The following is a 14472-nucleotide window of genomic DNA, read 5'->3' as shown; positions in this document are numbered from 1 at the left end:
GTGAGACAGTCCTCGGGCAACCTTTTTCACCCCAGAGGCTGCATTCCTTTCTGAATAACCTTCCAGGGGCCACATTTGAAAGCGTGGTGCCAGAGCCAAGAGTGGATGGAGCAACAAATGAGAGTTTTATTTTATTTAGTTATTTGTTTTATAAAACGTATATACAGCGTGATTTAAAAACAACACCAACAACCTCCATGCAGTTAAAAAGAAAAGAAAAAGACAATGAAATCATCCCTAAAAACCTTTGTGCAATAGGCTAGTTTCTATGCAAGCTCATAAACCCCTCTCTCTTCTCCATCTAAGGAAGCTAGAGCAATGATCAGACTTCAAGGACACATTTGAGCCAGGCAACACTCAAGCAAGGAGTGAAGCAGGGCCACTGAGTGGGGTGTCCTGGGGAGAGTCCCAAAGGCCACACTGAGAGGTATTTGGCCGCCAGGAACTGAGAGCCCCCACCCCTGGGCTAGAAGACAATGCTACTTATTTGCTCTTCATCTGTAGACAAAAGCACCTCTGAGCTTCACAATATTTCCTGCCTCATTTTCTAGTTCTCCGAAAAAAGTACCACTACAACAGCAGGGCCTGCAGCAGAATGTTCCACACAGAACCTGAGCCCCACGTCTCCATCGTTCTTCAGGAAGAATCTTTGTTCTTTTTCCAAGCATGAAGTCATCGCTATCAATTCCAGTTGCTGGAATCACCTGAGTCTGTTAACATTTAATAGAGATGCTCCTTTGAGCCATAGCTTGGGTTTTGCTATTGCAAACACAGGAGTTGTCTTGGCCTTGGCTATGGAAGACTCCCAGCGCAGTACAGCTTCTATACCTTCTTGTACACTTCATCATAAGCAAGGTTTTACAGCACACCACACTTACCCGAGACGTTCCTTTAACTTCTTCCATGGGAAGGAATCTATGTCTTTGAGGACATCACCCCCTCTCACCGCAAGCTCCACCAGGGTCATACATAATGCCACACCGAAGGGGTTGAGGGGCAAAACAGGGGTAACATGAGAAAGACTTATCACATGGGCCCACATGTACATTTCCTACCAAAGCCTTCTGTTGAGATCTGCTGAAATGGCCCAGAAAAGAGGAGACTGAGAGGAGATATGATAGCCATCTTTCAGTATCTCAAGGGCTGTCACATAGAGGAGGAGGCCAGCTTGTTTTCCCTTGCTCTGGAGGTTAGGAGTGGACAACCAACTTTTGACTCCTGCCTGGCATCAGCACCAATGTGTGGCCTCCAAAAGATTAACCCCAAAGGAAGCAGGCCTACCCATCTCTGTTGACTGGCAGGGGATCTCCAAGATTTCGCACAGGGAGCTAGAAATGCCAGCAATCGAATCTGGGACTTTCCAAAACCTGTGCTCTGTCACAACCCTTTAAGTTACCCAGCTCTTTTGCATTGTCTTTTGTTGCAAAGTATACATCTGAAATCGAACAAGGAAGCTGGAGGGACTGAATAACATAACAATGAAAACCATTCAGGTGAGCAGCAAAATTGTCCCTAGCACTGTGGGAAGCAGAAGTCTCCTTCAGGAAGTGGGATAGATTAGCAAAGGGATCCAGAATTAATTGTCCTTTCCAAGGGAACTGGGCAGTCATGAAAGTAGCAATTAGAAGGCCGTAAATCTGAACAACAGCTGCTTGAAGGAGGTTCTTGAAGGGGATTTGAGGGAAATTTGATGTCAGTCACACAAGGGCAACTGGAGAGGTGGAACTCAAACTTTTCCTTCAGTCTCCCTATGCACACGCATGCTCTTGGAGTCTTCAGCATCACAAGGGTGTGTGTGTGCTTTCATAATTGCTCTATCTTTGCCATCTAGCCTGGATATATCCATATGGCCTGAATGAATGCTGGCCTCTGCCACACCGTTGCATTTCAGCTGGGAAAACAGGATCATTTTTTTTAAAAAAAAGAAGAAGAAGGAAGACATGAGAGAGAGAGAGAGAGAGAGAGAGAGAGAGAGAGAGAGAGAGAGAGAGAGAGACTCACTATGGGTGTGTACACACACATACACACTCACACACTCACACACACACCAGAGTGCAGTGAAGTTTTTCTCCATGTATTTCATAGCTCTTCCCCCCAGCTTTTCACATTAGCAAGGCTTCATTCACTTCTGTGTTCATGCCAGGGGGGGAGCACTGACAGGGTGGGGGTGTCTTTATCCTACACACACATGCATTTTGGATAATGTCCTATGAATGTATATTTAAAAACCCCACACTGGAAATACAGAGTGCACAGTAAATGGGAGTGTGAACACAGCCATACTCTCCATTTATCAAATTCTGAAAAGCCCAGGATCCATCATCACATGCTGGTGTCACATTGCCAGCAAAATTCAACTAGGTGGCTGCATTTTGGGAACCTAGCCAGCTCCCATGACTGAATTATGCAGTTTTAATCTGGGGCATTATTGAAAGGGGGAAAGGCGGGGGGGCAGATCATCTCCCTGTGGAACTGGAAGCCTCCAGGGCTTAGTTGAGATCCCACCACCATTGCGTCTTTGAGTGTAACCCTGTATTTCTTCCAAGTATAAAGTAGGCAAGGTCTCATTCACAGATGCCATGCCTTGAGCTTGTGCCTGTTTAGTGTCTCCTAGCTAGCTAAGTGCAACAGCTGCTTTCTTATTACATTTACGTGGGGGTTACGTTCCAAGGCACCACACAAACATACACGTGAAGCTTCGTTTATTTGAAACACCATCGAATACGGCTGCAAACGCCCCACAGTAGTACCTCGGGTTAAGGACTTAATTCGTTCCAGAGGTCAGTTCTTAACCTGAAACTGTTCTTAACCTGAAGCACCACTTTAGCTAATGGGGCCTCCTGCTGCTGCCACGCCACCGCCGCGCCATTTCTGTTCTCATCCTGAGGTAAAGTTCTCAACCCGAGGTACTACTTCCGGGTTAGCAGAGTCTGTAACCTGAAGCGTATGTAACCCGAGGTACCACTGCATTCCACCCCTTTTTGTGACTTTTTTTGGGTCACCTCTGAGTGTGGTGTAATGGTTAGGAGCGGTTGACTCGTAATCTGGTGAACCGGGTTCGCGTCTCTGTTCCTCCACATGCAGCTGCTGGGTGACCTTGGGCTAGTCACACTTCTTTGAAGTCTCTCAGCCCCACTCACCTCACAGAGTGTTTGTTGTGGGGGAGGAAGGGAAAGGAGGATGTTAGTTGCTTTGAGACTCCTTCGGGTAGTGATAAAGCGGGATATCAAATCCAAACTCTTCTTCTTCTTTGGGCTGATGCACATATGCATAGTTGCACACATATTAAAGAGGCGTAAATGGGGAGCTGCCCATATTCAGGTGTCTGTCCTGTTCATATCACAAGAGGTCCCAGGATATAGAATCATAGAGTTGGAAGGGACCCCAAGTGTCATCTAATCCTACTCTTTGCAATGCAGAAATAGGCAAGTGTCCCATACGGGGTTTGAACCTGCAACCTTGGCATTATCAGCACCACGCTCTAACCAACTGAGCTATCCAGGCAGCAACAGACGATTTGAATCGCAGAATTGTAGAGCTGTAGAGTTTGAAGTGACTCCAAGGGTTGTCTAGCCCAATCCCTGCAATGCAGGAATCTCAGCTAAAGCACGTGAGGTCGCCACCTTGTTGAAGCTGTGCAGGTCTGGGTCTGATTAGGGCTTGGATGGGTTAGGGTTAGGGTTAGGAACTACGCCTTGGAACTACGCCTTGAGTTGCATGACAGAAGAAAGATGGGATAGATAATAATAATAATAATAATAATAATAATAATAATAATAATAATAATAATGGAGTGGGTGAAAGGAGCAGAATTCTTCCCCACTTTACTTGGCTGAACACTGAAGGACAGAAGTTTCTTTCTCAGCCTGGTGGGAGTAAAGGGCCTATAGTAACAAGGCCTGAGGGAGGAAGGCAACAGCATGCCTAAGGTTCAGATCCACTCAGCCAGGGGTGGGAGACCTGTGTCCCTCCAGATTCTGCTGCACTACGCCTCCCCATTGACTATTTTGGCTGGGACTGATGGGAGTTGGAGCTCCACAGGTTCACTTCCCTGCCCTCACCCTTGTACACATTTTATTCTAAAAATCACTCGCCTGCCACTGTAGGGAAAAGGGAATGGGAAAGAGGCCGAAAGCAGCCACTCCTGCCACATTTCAATTATTTCTGTATAATGCTTCTTTGTGCAGATCATGTGCACTATACAGTAAGCCTGCAGCTCACACACATTTAACTTGTGCACATTCAGCTTCACATGTGTGGGGGGGGTCAGAAAGGGAGCAGGGTTCTGGGAATATGACTTTGGCAATCCCACCCCCCATTGAACTCAAGATTTTGGTTTTACGAGATTTTGGTTTTAGGCATGATCCCTGAAATGTACTCGCCATGTAAGCTGCAGGTTTACTGTGCTTATAAGAAGAGCCCAGTTGGATCTGGTGAAGAGCCCGTCTAGTGCAGCATCCCATTTAAATGGTGGCCAATCAGATGCTCACGGGATGCATGCAAGCGGGACTTGAGGGCAAACATGTCCTTTGGGCAGTGGGTGGATGAGGACTTGAAATGTATAGGCCCCTGTGTTACTGAATGACTACACTAAACTGCTAACTATCCTAGAGAGACAATCGATTCCTCTCATTTTTTGTTTCATATACAGTGGTACCTCAGGTTAAGTACTTAATTCATTCTGGAGGTCCGTTCTTAACCTGAAACTGTTCTTAACCTGAGGTACCACTTTAGCTAATGGGGCCTCTCGCTGCTGCCACTGCATGATTTCTGTTCTCATCCTGAAGCAAAGTTCTTAAGCCGAGGTACTATTTCTGGGTTAGTGGAGTCTGTAACCTGAAGCGTATGTAACCGGAGGTACCACTGTACAGTATTTCAATTCCGCAAAAGAAATGTTTTCTTTGCATTGGAGTCTGGAAATAATCTTGGAAGGAAATCCCATTTAAATGAATGGGACTTAACTTCCAAGTAAATTTGATCCTTTTGTGTCCCCTCTCCTCTCTTTGACACACACACAAATAAATTTATCCATAGCATTAATTGGTTTAGGCAGCATTTCTATTCAAAAGTAAGCCCCATTGAGTACAACTGGACTTACTCCCAGGTAGCTATGTATAGAATTGTATCCTGCAGTTTATTTTATGCAACGGGACTATAAGTTAAATGTGTTTCTTTAAGAGTATTTAGGCTCTGCTAAGTTATTGCAATATGGGCTGAAAGCAAAAAGATCTTTCGATCTTTGAGTGCATTAAATGGTTACCTTCCTATTTCCCTTTCATGTGTTAGAAAAGAAAGATTCCTCTGCGGATATCTTTGTAATATGCAAAATGCAAATTCCTTCCCATTTAATTGATTAGTGCGCATCGGAGGACAATTATTTAATGGCTTGACAGCCCGTCTAATTATCTGTCTGTGCGTCTGGCTCTCTAGATACAGAACTCGAACCGGGAATCCGGCAGCATCGCTTGCTTTCGGCGCGTGGTGGCTCAAACCGGGCTTTAGGAACATGCTCCCCGCTGCATTTCCCCAAAGGGTGGTGGGGCGGGGAAGAGAGAAACGTGGACCTCGTCCCTGGCCATTCAGCCCCTGTTCCCGGGAGGACCGGGGGGCGTCCATCTGCACGTGGCCGGAGATGCTCCTTGAAAGAAGCCGCTCCCCGCGCCGGCACCTCGCCAAATCGCCCTGAACTTTGCCAGTGACTGCAGGGAAGCAAGCTGCATCCCTGCTTAGGGGTGGATCCGACAACTGCAAGAGCCCTTCTCGGCTCCAATTAGCCAAAGGAAAGAGGGAGAGGGAGACAGGGAGGGAGTGGAGGTGAGCTGCGGATTGGGGGGGGGGGAGGAAGGAGTTGCTTGGCAAGTCCGAGCAAGGGGCTGAGTTCTGGAGAGGACCGAAGAGGGCTGCTTCTCTCCTCCAGCACCCGCTGGCGCGCACGCACCTCCTCGCCTCTGAAGGAATCGCCTCGGAGCGAGCGAAAATCGCAGCCTCTTCCTGGACTCGAGTCGCAGAGTTTGCTGCCACCGAGCCCAACAAGACCCAACAACGCAGCCCACTTGACGCCTTGCTTGTGCAGAAACCACCGTCTTAGGGGAGGGCGCCTTCTTCTCTTCCTCATTCTTCCTTTCTTTCATGATATTGGCCAGAAGAGGAAGAAGAAAATGACTGTTTCTCTGGAGATCCCTGAATTTCTTCTCCTGAATGATTTCCCATGAAATGCTCCACGGGGAACCTGGGGTGGGAAAGATCTAAGTACTCTTCGGAGTGAAAAGCGGAACTTCTGAGCTTTGCTATTATCGATTTATTAACCCATTAAAACAAAGAACATCCTCATTATTCTGGGACAGCATGGCAGCTACAGACCTCTTCATTTTGGCACTGTCTAGTGTTTTCCTAGACTTCTGGAGTCCGTGCCACACGACAGACACAAGCCAGCCAAGGTTACGCCTGTCACATAAAGGTAAGGCAACTTCCGTATTTTTGTGTGAAATGCCTTTTTTAAAAATAAAAATAAAGAATGCTCTCATTGGCATGGAATTGTGCCACCAGCCGTAAGTGCCATTTTCTCCCAGGCGTTTCTGATGCGTTTTTTAAAGATTTGCCTTCAGAGGACACCTTCGCTTCCACTCTTGCCAAACACGTGCACCTGCGTTGTACTGTACCAGCCAGGAGCTTGTGTGTCTTTAAGATGCAGACAGCAGAGAGTGAAACTCTGTCATTCACGTTCACCCTCAGCAAGTGTGAGCAAGTCTAGATGCTGCGATGTAGCAGTCTCTTTAAGATGAGCTGGCGAACGAGGCTAACACAGCCAGCATCACACACCTGGAATATGTTCAATTACCGTGCAAAGTGGGGGTGTCTGAATTCTAGGAGTTTGCCCCTTAAAAATATAAAGTTCAGGGAGGGATGTACTGAGACTTCTCTGTATTGTGAAGCTGCCTCCTGATTCAGGCAGAACCAGCCCAGGCAAGCGGCTCAACTTTGCAATTCTGTGCTCCCCAAAATAATCATTAGGGCACCCCAAATTGGTGTATATATTGCCCTGCCATTGAAGGACTGGTCCCCATTAAGAATTAGCAGGTTAAATTGAATCTCTCTTTTTGGATCTAGGCTGAGTATTTGGCAGAGTGGGGGTGGGCTGGATTCCTAAGCCGCCAGATGAATCATCTTCCAAACGAACAAGTGTCATCACACTGTAATTAAGCTGACTGACTGCCAATAGCAGTCTGCTTCCAGCTTAAATATATAGCCCAAAGTCAAATGTTACTTGACTAGAAAATATTTGTGCCTTTCTGAACTGTTTCTCAACTCTCCAGGTTTAGTGAAGGCAAGAGTGTCAGAAAGAAAGCACCTCGTCTTCCCAAATCCCAGAGTTTAAAACCGCGCATCTGCTAATATTTCATCTCTGCATAATGCCTGCAGCAACCCAGGAAGTGAGACTCTCATTTGCTCATGATGGGATTTGGTGAAAAGCGGCTTTGACAGAGAGGCTCACCTGTGGCTCCTAGGGAGCAGGGGCAGGGCTGAGCATTTGCCTAGTTCCTTGCAGACGCAGCATAGGTTGAAAAGTTATAAACCCAGGAGCAAGGGCCCCCGCCCCCATACCTCTGGGTAAACATGCCTGCACCCTGACTTGCACTACAATGGTTGCAACAGATGGTGCTTCCATGTCCAAATACCAAATCTACATTGAGCCTCATCCTATTCATATGTAAGGAAGTGTCATTGTGTTCACTTGGGCTTATTGCCAAGTTAATGGAAATAGTTCTGCTGCTGTGAAGCTGCATCTCTGCCTATGTATACAGACACGTGTTCCACTTTGTTCAGGGGGGCTTACCCCAAAGAGAGGGTGCAGACATTTACTTGGGAGCTAAGCCCCATCGAACTGTGTGGGGCTTGCTTCTGAGTACGCATAGAGGGGGCCTGGCTGTTAAGGCTCCCACACCTGTGTTCACGTTCTTGGGAATAAACCTCATGTCATTCAGTGCGTCTTGCTTCTGAGTAAACTTGTGCCCTCCAGATGGTTTGGACTACAAATCCCAGCAGCTGTGCTGGTTGGGTTGATGGGAGTTGTAGTCCAAATCAGGAGGGCACCCAGCTTGGCAAGTACTTTTCTCAAACCAAACTATAGGCAATAGAACTATTTAAATGGTTAGACTTCAGACATTAGAAAACTGCTGCATTAGTCTTAAAGTGTTTCTCAGATTTCTTCTTACTGATCACCAGTTGGAGTGTTTAAAATACGTAATATTTTTGTCATTATTGAAGATGAGTAATGTGCTTTAGACAGGGATGATACTGATAAGTAGCTTAGTATTATATGGCCACCTCACTTAACAACCCCACTAGCATCTGAAACATATGAGTGAGGTGGCCATATAATACTAAGCCATATATTAACACTATGTTTATAGCCATATATAAACCAGAGTAATTGCTCACCATTCCCTGGTTCTCTACTCACTATTGTGAGTTAGAACCCCCATTTTGACACTAGACATGCCCTCTAAAGAGAGTGGAAGGAGGAAACTCCATTGACCAGTTTGATTCTAGTTGTGGTGACAGGTGAACGACAGGTTGCCAAGAGGAAACTGCGAACTGATCTTCAGTATGCATCCTTGAGTTGCAACTATGCTTCGTAGAGTGATACAAACTGCTAATTGCAAGGAGAAAACAGAAAGATGGAATGAACAACAAAGTTGACTATTCTAATTTATCAGAGTGTTTTGCTCAACCAATACTCTAGATTAGGTTTGATTTTGTTGTTGTTTGTTTGTTTGTTTGTTTGTTTATACCTCACCTTTTCCCTTGATGGGACTCAACATAGCTTATATAAGAATAAAAACAGCTAAACACATATATTTTTTAAAAAATTAAACATTGATAGAATTGCATGATTAATAAAATCACACATGGCTTACTATGGTTTACATAGCATATCCCTACAAAGCTCTCTGAAGCACAGTTGTATGGGGCACCCCATAAGAAAATAGGTTTGTGATTTGTCTGGATCTAAACACATCAGCACCAATCAATGTGCTTGCAGTGCTGGTGGAACATTCCTGCCATGTGCATTTATACTGTCCTACCTGAGTTTCATTCTGGCCCAGACGTAAAAGTAATGTCTCATCGTTTGAACAAACAAGTGATCGATTGTCCTCACTGAAAGGAAATGGCTTGATTGATTCTCCTCATTCCCTCCATAAACATTTTAAAAAATATATCTGAAAAAATCTCTGGTTACAGGGATTTCAAATTACCCTAGCAACTATTAACCAAACAATTGTCCTCGCTGGAAATAATTGCGGCAATCAGACGGTTGCGTAAAACCCCATTGATCTCAAATTGACATCCACACATAATACAGTCCTGCAACTATCACAATGTACAACAGTCAATTCCCATAAAGTGGACATAACTTTAGACTGACTGTGTGCGGTTTTGTGTCTGAGGTGCGTGTGTTACTGTCTGAAATAAATAAACCTCTTTTTGTACTTCTGCACAGCAGTACATTGGTTGACAGTTTGGGCTGGCTTCCTGCTAGGTTGCTATTGGTATTAGTGCTTCTGCATTCACTTGCTAGCATAAATGTTTTCCCGATGGTTGAAATGAATAGTGCATTTCACTATGTTTTTCTTCAAGTATTGCAGGGAATCAGTAGCAACACATCATAACTCTGGCAATTCTTTTACATGAAAAAATGTCTTTCCTAGATATTGCTTGTACTTGAGTCAGCTGCCATTCATCCCAATGCATTCTTCAATATGATGAGAATTTGTCAGGTTAAAGGTCCATTTTCCATGTGTGTTTTACAAAAGCATATAGTGCAAGCTACTTATCATGAGTAAGCGGCTGCAACTTGGGTTGTGGTGGTCAGAGCAATGGGGAGGGGAGGCCCAAGCAATTCGAAGCAGCAGACTTGCTTGTACCCTGGGAACAGCAATTGCCATTCTCCCAATCCAAAGAACCACAAGAACAATGGGCAAATGCTGCTGGTGCTATTCAAACATGTGTGCATGATTGTCTCCTGTCTGAATTGTATAGTCCAGAGGATGTTGCTGTGGGTGCCAAGGGCACAAAAACATAAAGATGTGGAGATTGCACCACAACCTTTTCAGCAAAGACAGTCTAAGCTTTGCAGCAAGTTGCCATTTCGTTGTAATTAATCCCACTGTGTGCCTAAAATGTAACGTTCGTGTTAGCACTCAGTGATCAACATTAATGAGTGCATGCAGAGTTCTTATGATGTGGCCAAGCACAATGGAGAGTTATTATTTTAAACAAAACCAAGCACCAGCCTTCTCATCACCCGGTGCTTTCTTTATCATGTGATGTGCAGAATTGGTAAAAGGTGATTTCTGCAATCTGAAGAGAAACCACAGTGTGATGTGCAGAATCGGTGTGGATATGCCCTATAAGAAGAATAATAGGATCATAGAATTATAGGGTGGGAAGGGACGCCGAGGGTCATCTAGTCCAACCCTATGGTGGCAGTGCAGGAATCTCAACTAAAGCACCCATGACATGTGGTAGGCTGGTACTAGGTTTTGTAAGAGCCCAGCAAGTCTACCCTTCCAATGGTTGACTTATCTCAACTGGAAGCACATACCAAGAAGGCTAAGGGAAAGGGGTGCTTAACTCAGAAGGCGGTCTTGCCAGTGGTGGAGGAAGAGGAGAGTAGAGGGTGCACCACCCCCAGCAGCATGATTCTGGTGGGGTGCCATCGTGGCTGCCCCCCCCACGCTGGGTGCCACGCCCCCTGGCAGTGTGCCACGCCCCCAGGATGCCCGCCAGCCCTGCTCCCGCCTGCTCTCCACCCCGTCACCCCCCCGGTGCCAGGGCATGAAGCTCCGCCACTGGGTCTTGCTCCAGGGGTTCATATTATCCTCTGAGGTTCCAGGCAAGTTCCTCCTATGAAGAGTCCAGGGTTCAGGGCTTATTGGGCCACTTTCTAGATTTGCCTATGGCAATGAGGCACACTACACATCAGAACTGTGTTGTGCACAAACACACACAAACACGCACTACACGCTAACATGAAGATCCAGCCTCAATCCCAAACCATGTTGTTTAGAATCAACAGATTGGCGTGACCCAGCCTTAAACTCTATACAAAATTGCCTAAATGGCTATTCACTTCCCCAGGTGTTAGATATTCGTACTATGACATTAACACACACCCCAAAAAATTGTACTGGAAGGTTAAGAGAAAAATTACAGTGATTCTGCCACAGGCCAAACCCAGCCCCATTCGCAACGCACTAATTGGATTGTGCAAACTGCCCCTCTCTCTGTGAGAAGCCTGAGGGCAGGCTCTTTTTTTTGAATGGAAGCTTGGATTATTGGGAAAAAGAAAATTCTGTACTTGTTTCCAGACACGGCATGAAGTACACATAGTTGGGATTCGGATGGCTTAAGCTCGCTTTTTGTGAAATTCGAATGCTAAAATATTTCACCCATCCAAAAGGTGTTTAATGTTCACTTCAGTCTACGTTACTCAAATACTCCTGCGGATAAATGCTTAACTAATTAGATGGCTGAACAGGCTTTCCAGAAATGTCACTGCAGAAAGCAATAAAATGAAGTGTGTGAGAGAGACAGGCATAAATAATACCTTCCACTCTGAAGTAATAAGTTGTTTCCTTCTTCGATTGGTCTTTTATTGTCTTGTTGATGGCCAGTGATTTGTTACATTTGCAGTATTATGAAGTGTTAGGTAGTTATGTACATTTGTGAGGTGTAACTTCTTAAACAACTGCTTTCCATCTGTTTTGCTTGCGTAGAATGACTAACATTAAGACTCAGGTAAGAAAGAGCCCACTTATCACTCAGCAACTTGCCAGTCACGTTCTGAACTCTTGAGAATGCATTGTAAATATTAGCATTTTTGCAAACATCTTTATCTTCTATTTTGCCACGACTTTCCCTCGTAATTGCTTTTGGTGATAAACTGACATGCAGAAACCTGTTAAGAAGAACAGTATAATTGGTGCCTGGTGCATGTGTTCATGAAGCCATTCGTGATTCAGAAGCATTTTACAAAAGAAACTGCAGTTGAACATTTTAGTGAAATTCTCAAGGGTGGGGTTTTTACTTTAAGATGGAATGAAGGGCTTCCCTTAAAAACAAGACAAGTAAGAATACTGTTATGTACTGAAGTTCTCACCCTGGGCCAGCAGGGGGATACTGTAGATAGTTTTCACTCAGGTCCACATATGCAAATAAGGAATTGAAAGTGATGTTCAGTGATAGGATAGCTACAGAAAGTTGTTACTGTTGCATTGTAGTTGAGCTCTATATAAGCAGGTTGGCTGAACCCTTCAGCTCAGCTCTGTTCTGGGCCTGTGAATAAACAAGAGCTGTTTGAAGAATCGCTGTGTCGTCTGATATGTTCACCCACAACTTAACAAATACCAGTCTCAGGCCCTTGGTAGCCAGCCTCCCCAGGTCCCCGTACTTTGGGTACAGAACAAGAGAAGACATTGTCTGGTAACTTCTCTCATGGGGAAGGCAGTCAGGGAGGCTGCAGGGAAAATATTTAATGGAAATAAAACCACACAAGTCACCCTCACCCATCTCACAATGATATGGTACTATCTACCCCATACACACTGAAATTAGGAAGAAATTCTGAAGTGCTCTGAGAACAAGGAAGAAACACAGAGGCCTCTTTTTGGGGGGAGAGGGGAAATTTGAGGAATTGGGATGTCAGGTTTCAGTACCGTACTAACTTTGACTCATATATTGTGGTTGCTGCCTTTTCCAGGTTAGAAAAAAGAGACAATGGACGGACTTTTGTAAACCAAGAAAATATTTAATAAAATTATTTTAAAAGAAAGAAAGAAAGAAAGAAAGAAAGAAAGAAAGAAAGAAAGAAAGAAAAGGATAAGAAAAGCATTTGAGTCTTCTTCAGGAATTCCTCATGTGCAAGCATAGTAAAAGGGGATTAGCCCTGTCCCCAAAGCCACACATCTTCTCCCATTCCTGTTGCGTTGGGCATTATTTCTGAGGAAGGTAGTCTGCGCCAGTAAGTGTTAAGTTATCATGGGAGAGGCAATGGGGATTAGCATGCTAGCTCCTCTCTCTGCTCATAGCTGTTGTCCTCATCCTCCAACCCATTTAGGGCGATCTTCTAAACTGAGAGCATCCTGTGCCCATGGAAGAGGAGTTTGGATTTGATATCCCGCCTTTCACTCCCTTTAAGGAGTCTCAAAGCGGCTAACAATCTCCTTTCCCTTCCTCCCCCACAACAAACACTCTGTGAGGTGAGTGGGGCTGAGAGACTTCAAATAAGTGTGACTGGCCCAAGGTCACCCAGCAGCTGCATGTGGAGGAGCGGAGACGCGAACCCGGTTCCCCAGATTACGAGACTACCGCTCTTAACCACTACACCACACTGGATATCAAGATGCTCAGATGTTTTAGGGGGATCCTTGGGAAAAGATCAGGGTTCTAAAATACATGGGGAACCACTGTAAGTACAACAGGCTTCCCATTTCATAAGCTGACCCTCCAAATGTTGGGGGATGACGAGAACAGTGATGAGGTGGCAGAGCTACCACGCTTGTCCTTGCTGCCCCATCACATGATGACGTGGCGCTTATTGGTGATGCCTGAAAAGGTCTATAGTTGCCCAGGGTTCTAAATCACAAGGGGAGCTTCCACCTATTAGCAGGATTCTTGCTTGAGAAGTTATGCCCAGCAGGGCCACAGGGGCAGCTGTGTGACTTTGGGGTTGGACACAAGAACTCAAAGTCTCTTTTAGCACTTTGACCTTCTTCATGCAGCCAACACCCGAGGAAAGCTTTGGTGGAGGAGAATTGCATCTTATGGTTGCTAGAGAGCAAGAATGCTCATCTTCTACAACAAGGGATAAAGGCCAACTTGAAAATCAATAGCAAGCTGAACAGCAACTTATTGTGTATTACATGCATAATGAAAAGTTAAGACTTTGCATAATGTTCTGCACAAATGCCAAGACTAGGGAGACAAATTGCCTTTCTAATCTCTTTTGTACCTTAAATGTTGACTGGGTACACAAAAGGGTGGACAATCTTGAGGCTTGTTGGGCCATCTTTTTCTTTTCTTTTCTTTCTACTAGTACCCCAACATCTACCAAGCTGAGTCAGGTACAAATGGCATAGAATTAAACTACAGGGTGCCTCTGATCACATTCTGAGCCTAGGAATTTGTTTTCAGTACCTGAGTTCACAGTTCACACAAAAGTCCTGCCCTACTTTGCTTTCTTCAATTCAGCAGCCTAATCTGGTTGGGAAAATCATTCAGTTGTTGCAGTTGGCCAACAATTAGCCTGTGATTTGGACAACTCTGTCTTGAAAGTGTGGCTTTAAGTATTCAACTTCCTCACCCTACCCTTTCCTATTGAGGCCTGGTTATTTAGACTTTAAGCACTCACCATGGAATAGCCCCAAAGCATGTTGCCAAGTGTTAAATTGTGGGTGAACAGCGATTCTT

At 45.1% G+C, this 14472-nt stretch overlaps 1 protein-coding gene across 2 annotated transcripts in view; it reads left to right on the top strand.

The window, feature by feature from the left end:
* The first annotated feature begins 5817 nt into the window (after positions 1-5817).
* The window catches only part of SEMA3E (semaphorin 3E), a 166589-nt gene continuing 157934 nt past the window's right edge, over positions 5818-14472 (top strand). Inside the window, exon 1 of one of the 2 annotated variants that reach the window (XM_053387680.1) lies at positions 5818-6457. In XM_053387680.1, coding sequence (XP_053243655.1) covers positions 6346-6457 — 112 coding nt within the window. In that variant the 5' untranslated portion in view covers positions 5818-6345. The remainder of the gene's footprint in view (positions 6458-14472) is intronic. The other variant, XM_053387681.1, reaches the window with a different exon arrangement.

The sequence above is a fragment of the Podarcis raffonei genome, chromosome 5 (assembly GCF_027172205.1).
Source record: "Podarcis raffonei isolate rPodRaf1 chromosome 5, rPodRaf1.pri, whole genome shotgun sequence".
Classification (NCBI taxonomy): domain Eukaryota; kingdom Metazoa; phylum Chordata; class Lepidosauria; order Squamata; family Lacertidae; genus Podarcis; species Podarcis raffonei.
This window is presented reverse-complemented; position numbering and strand designations above follow the sequence as displayed.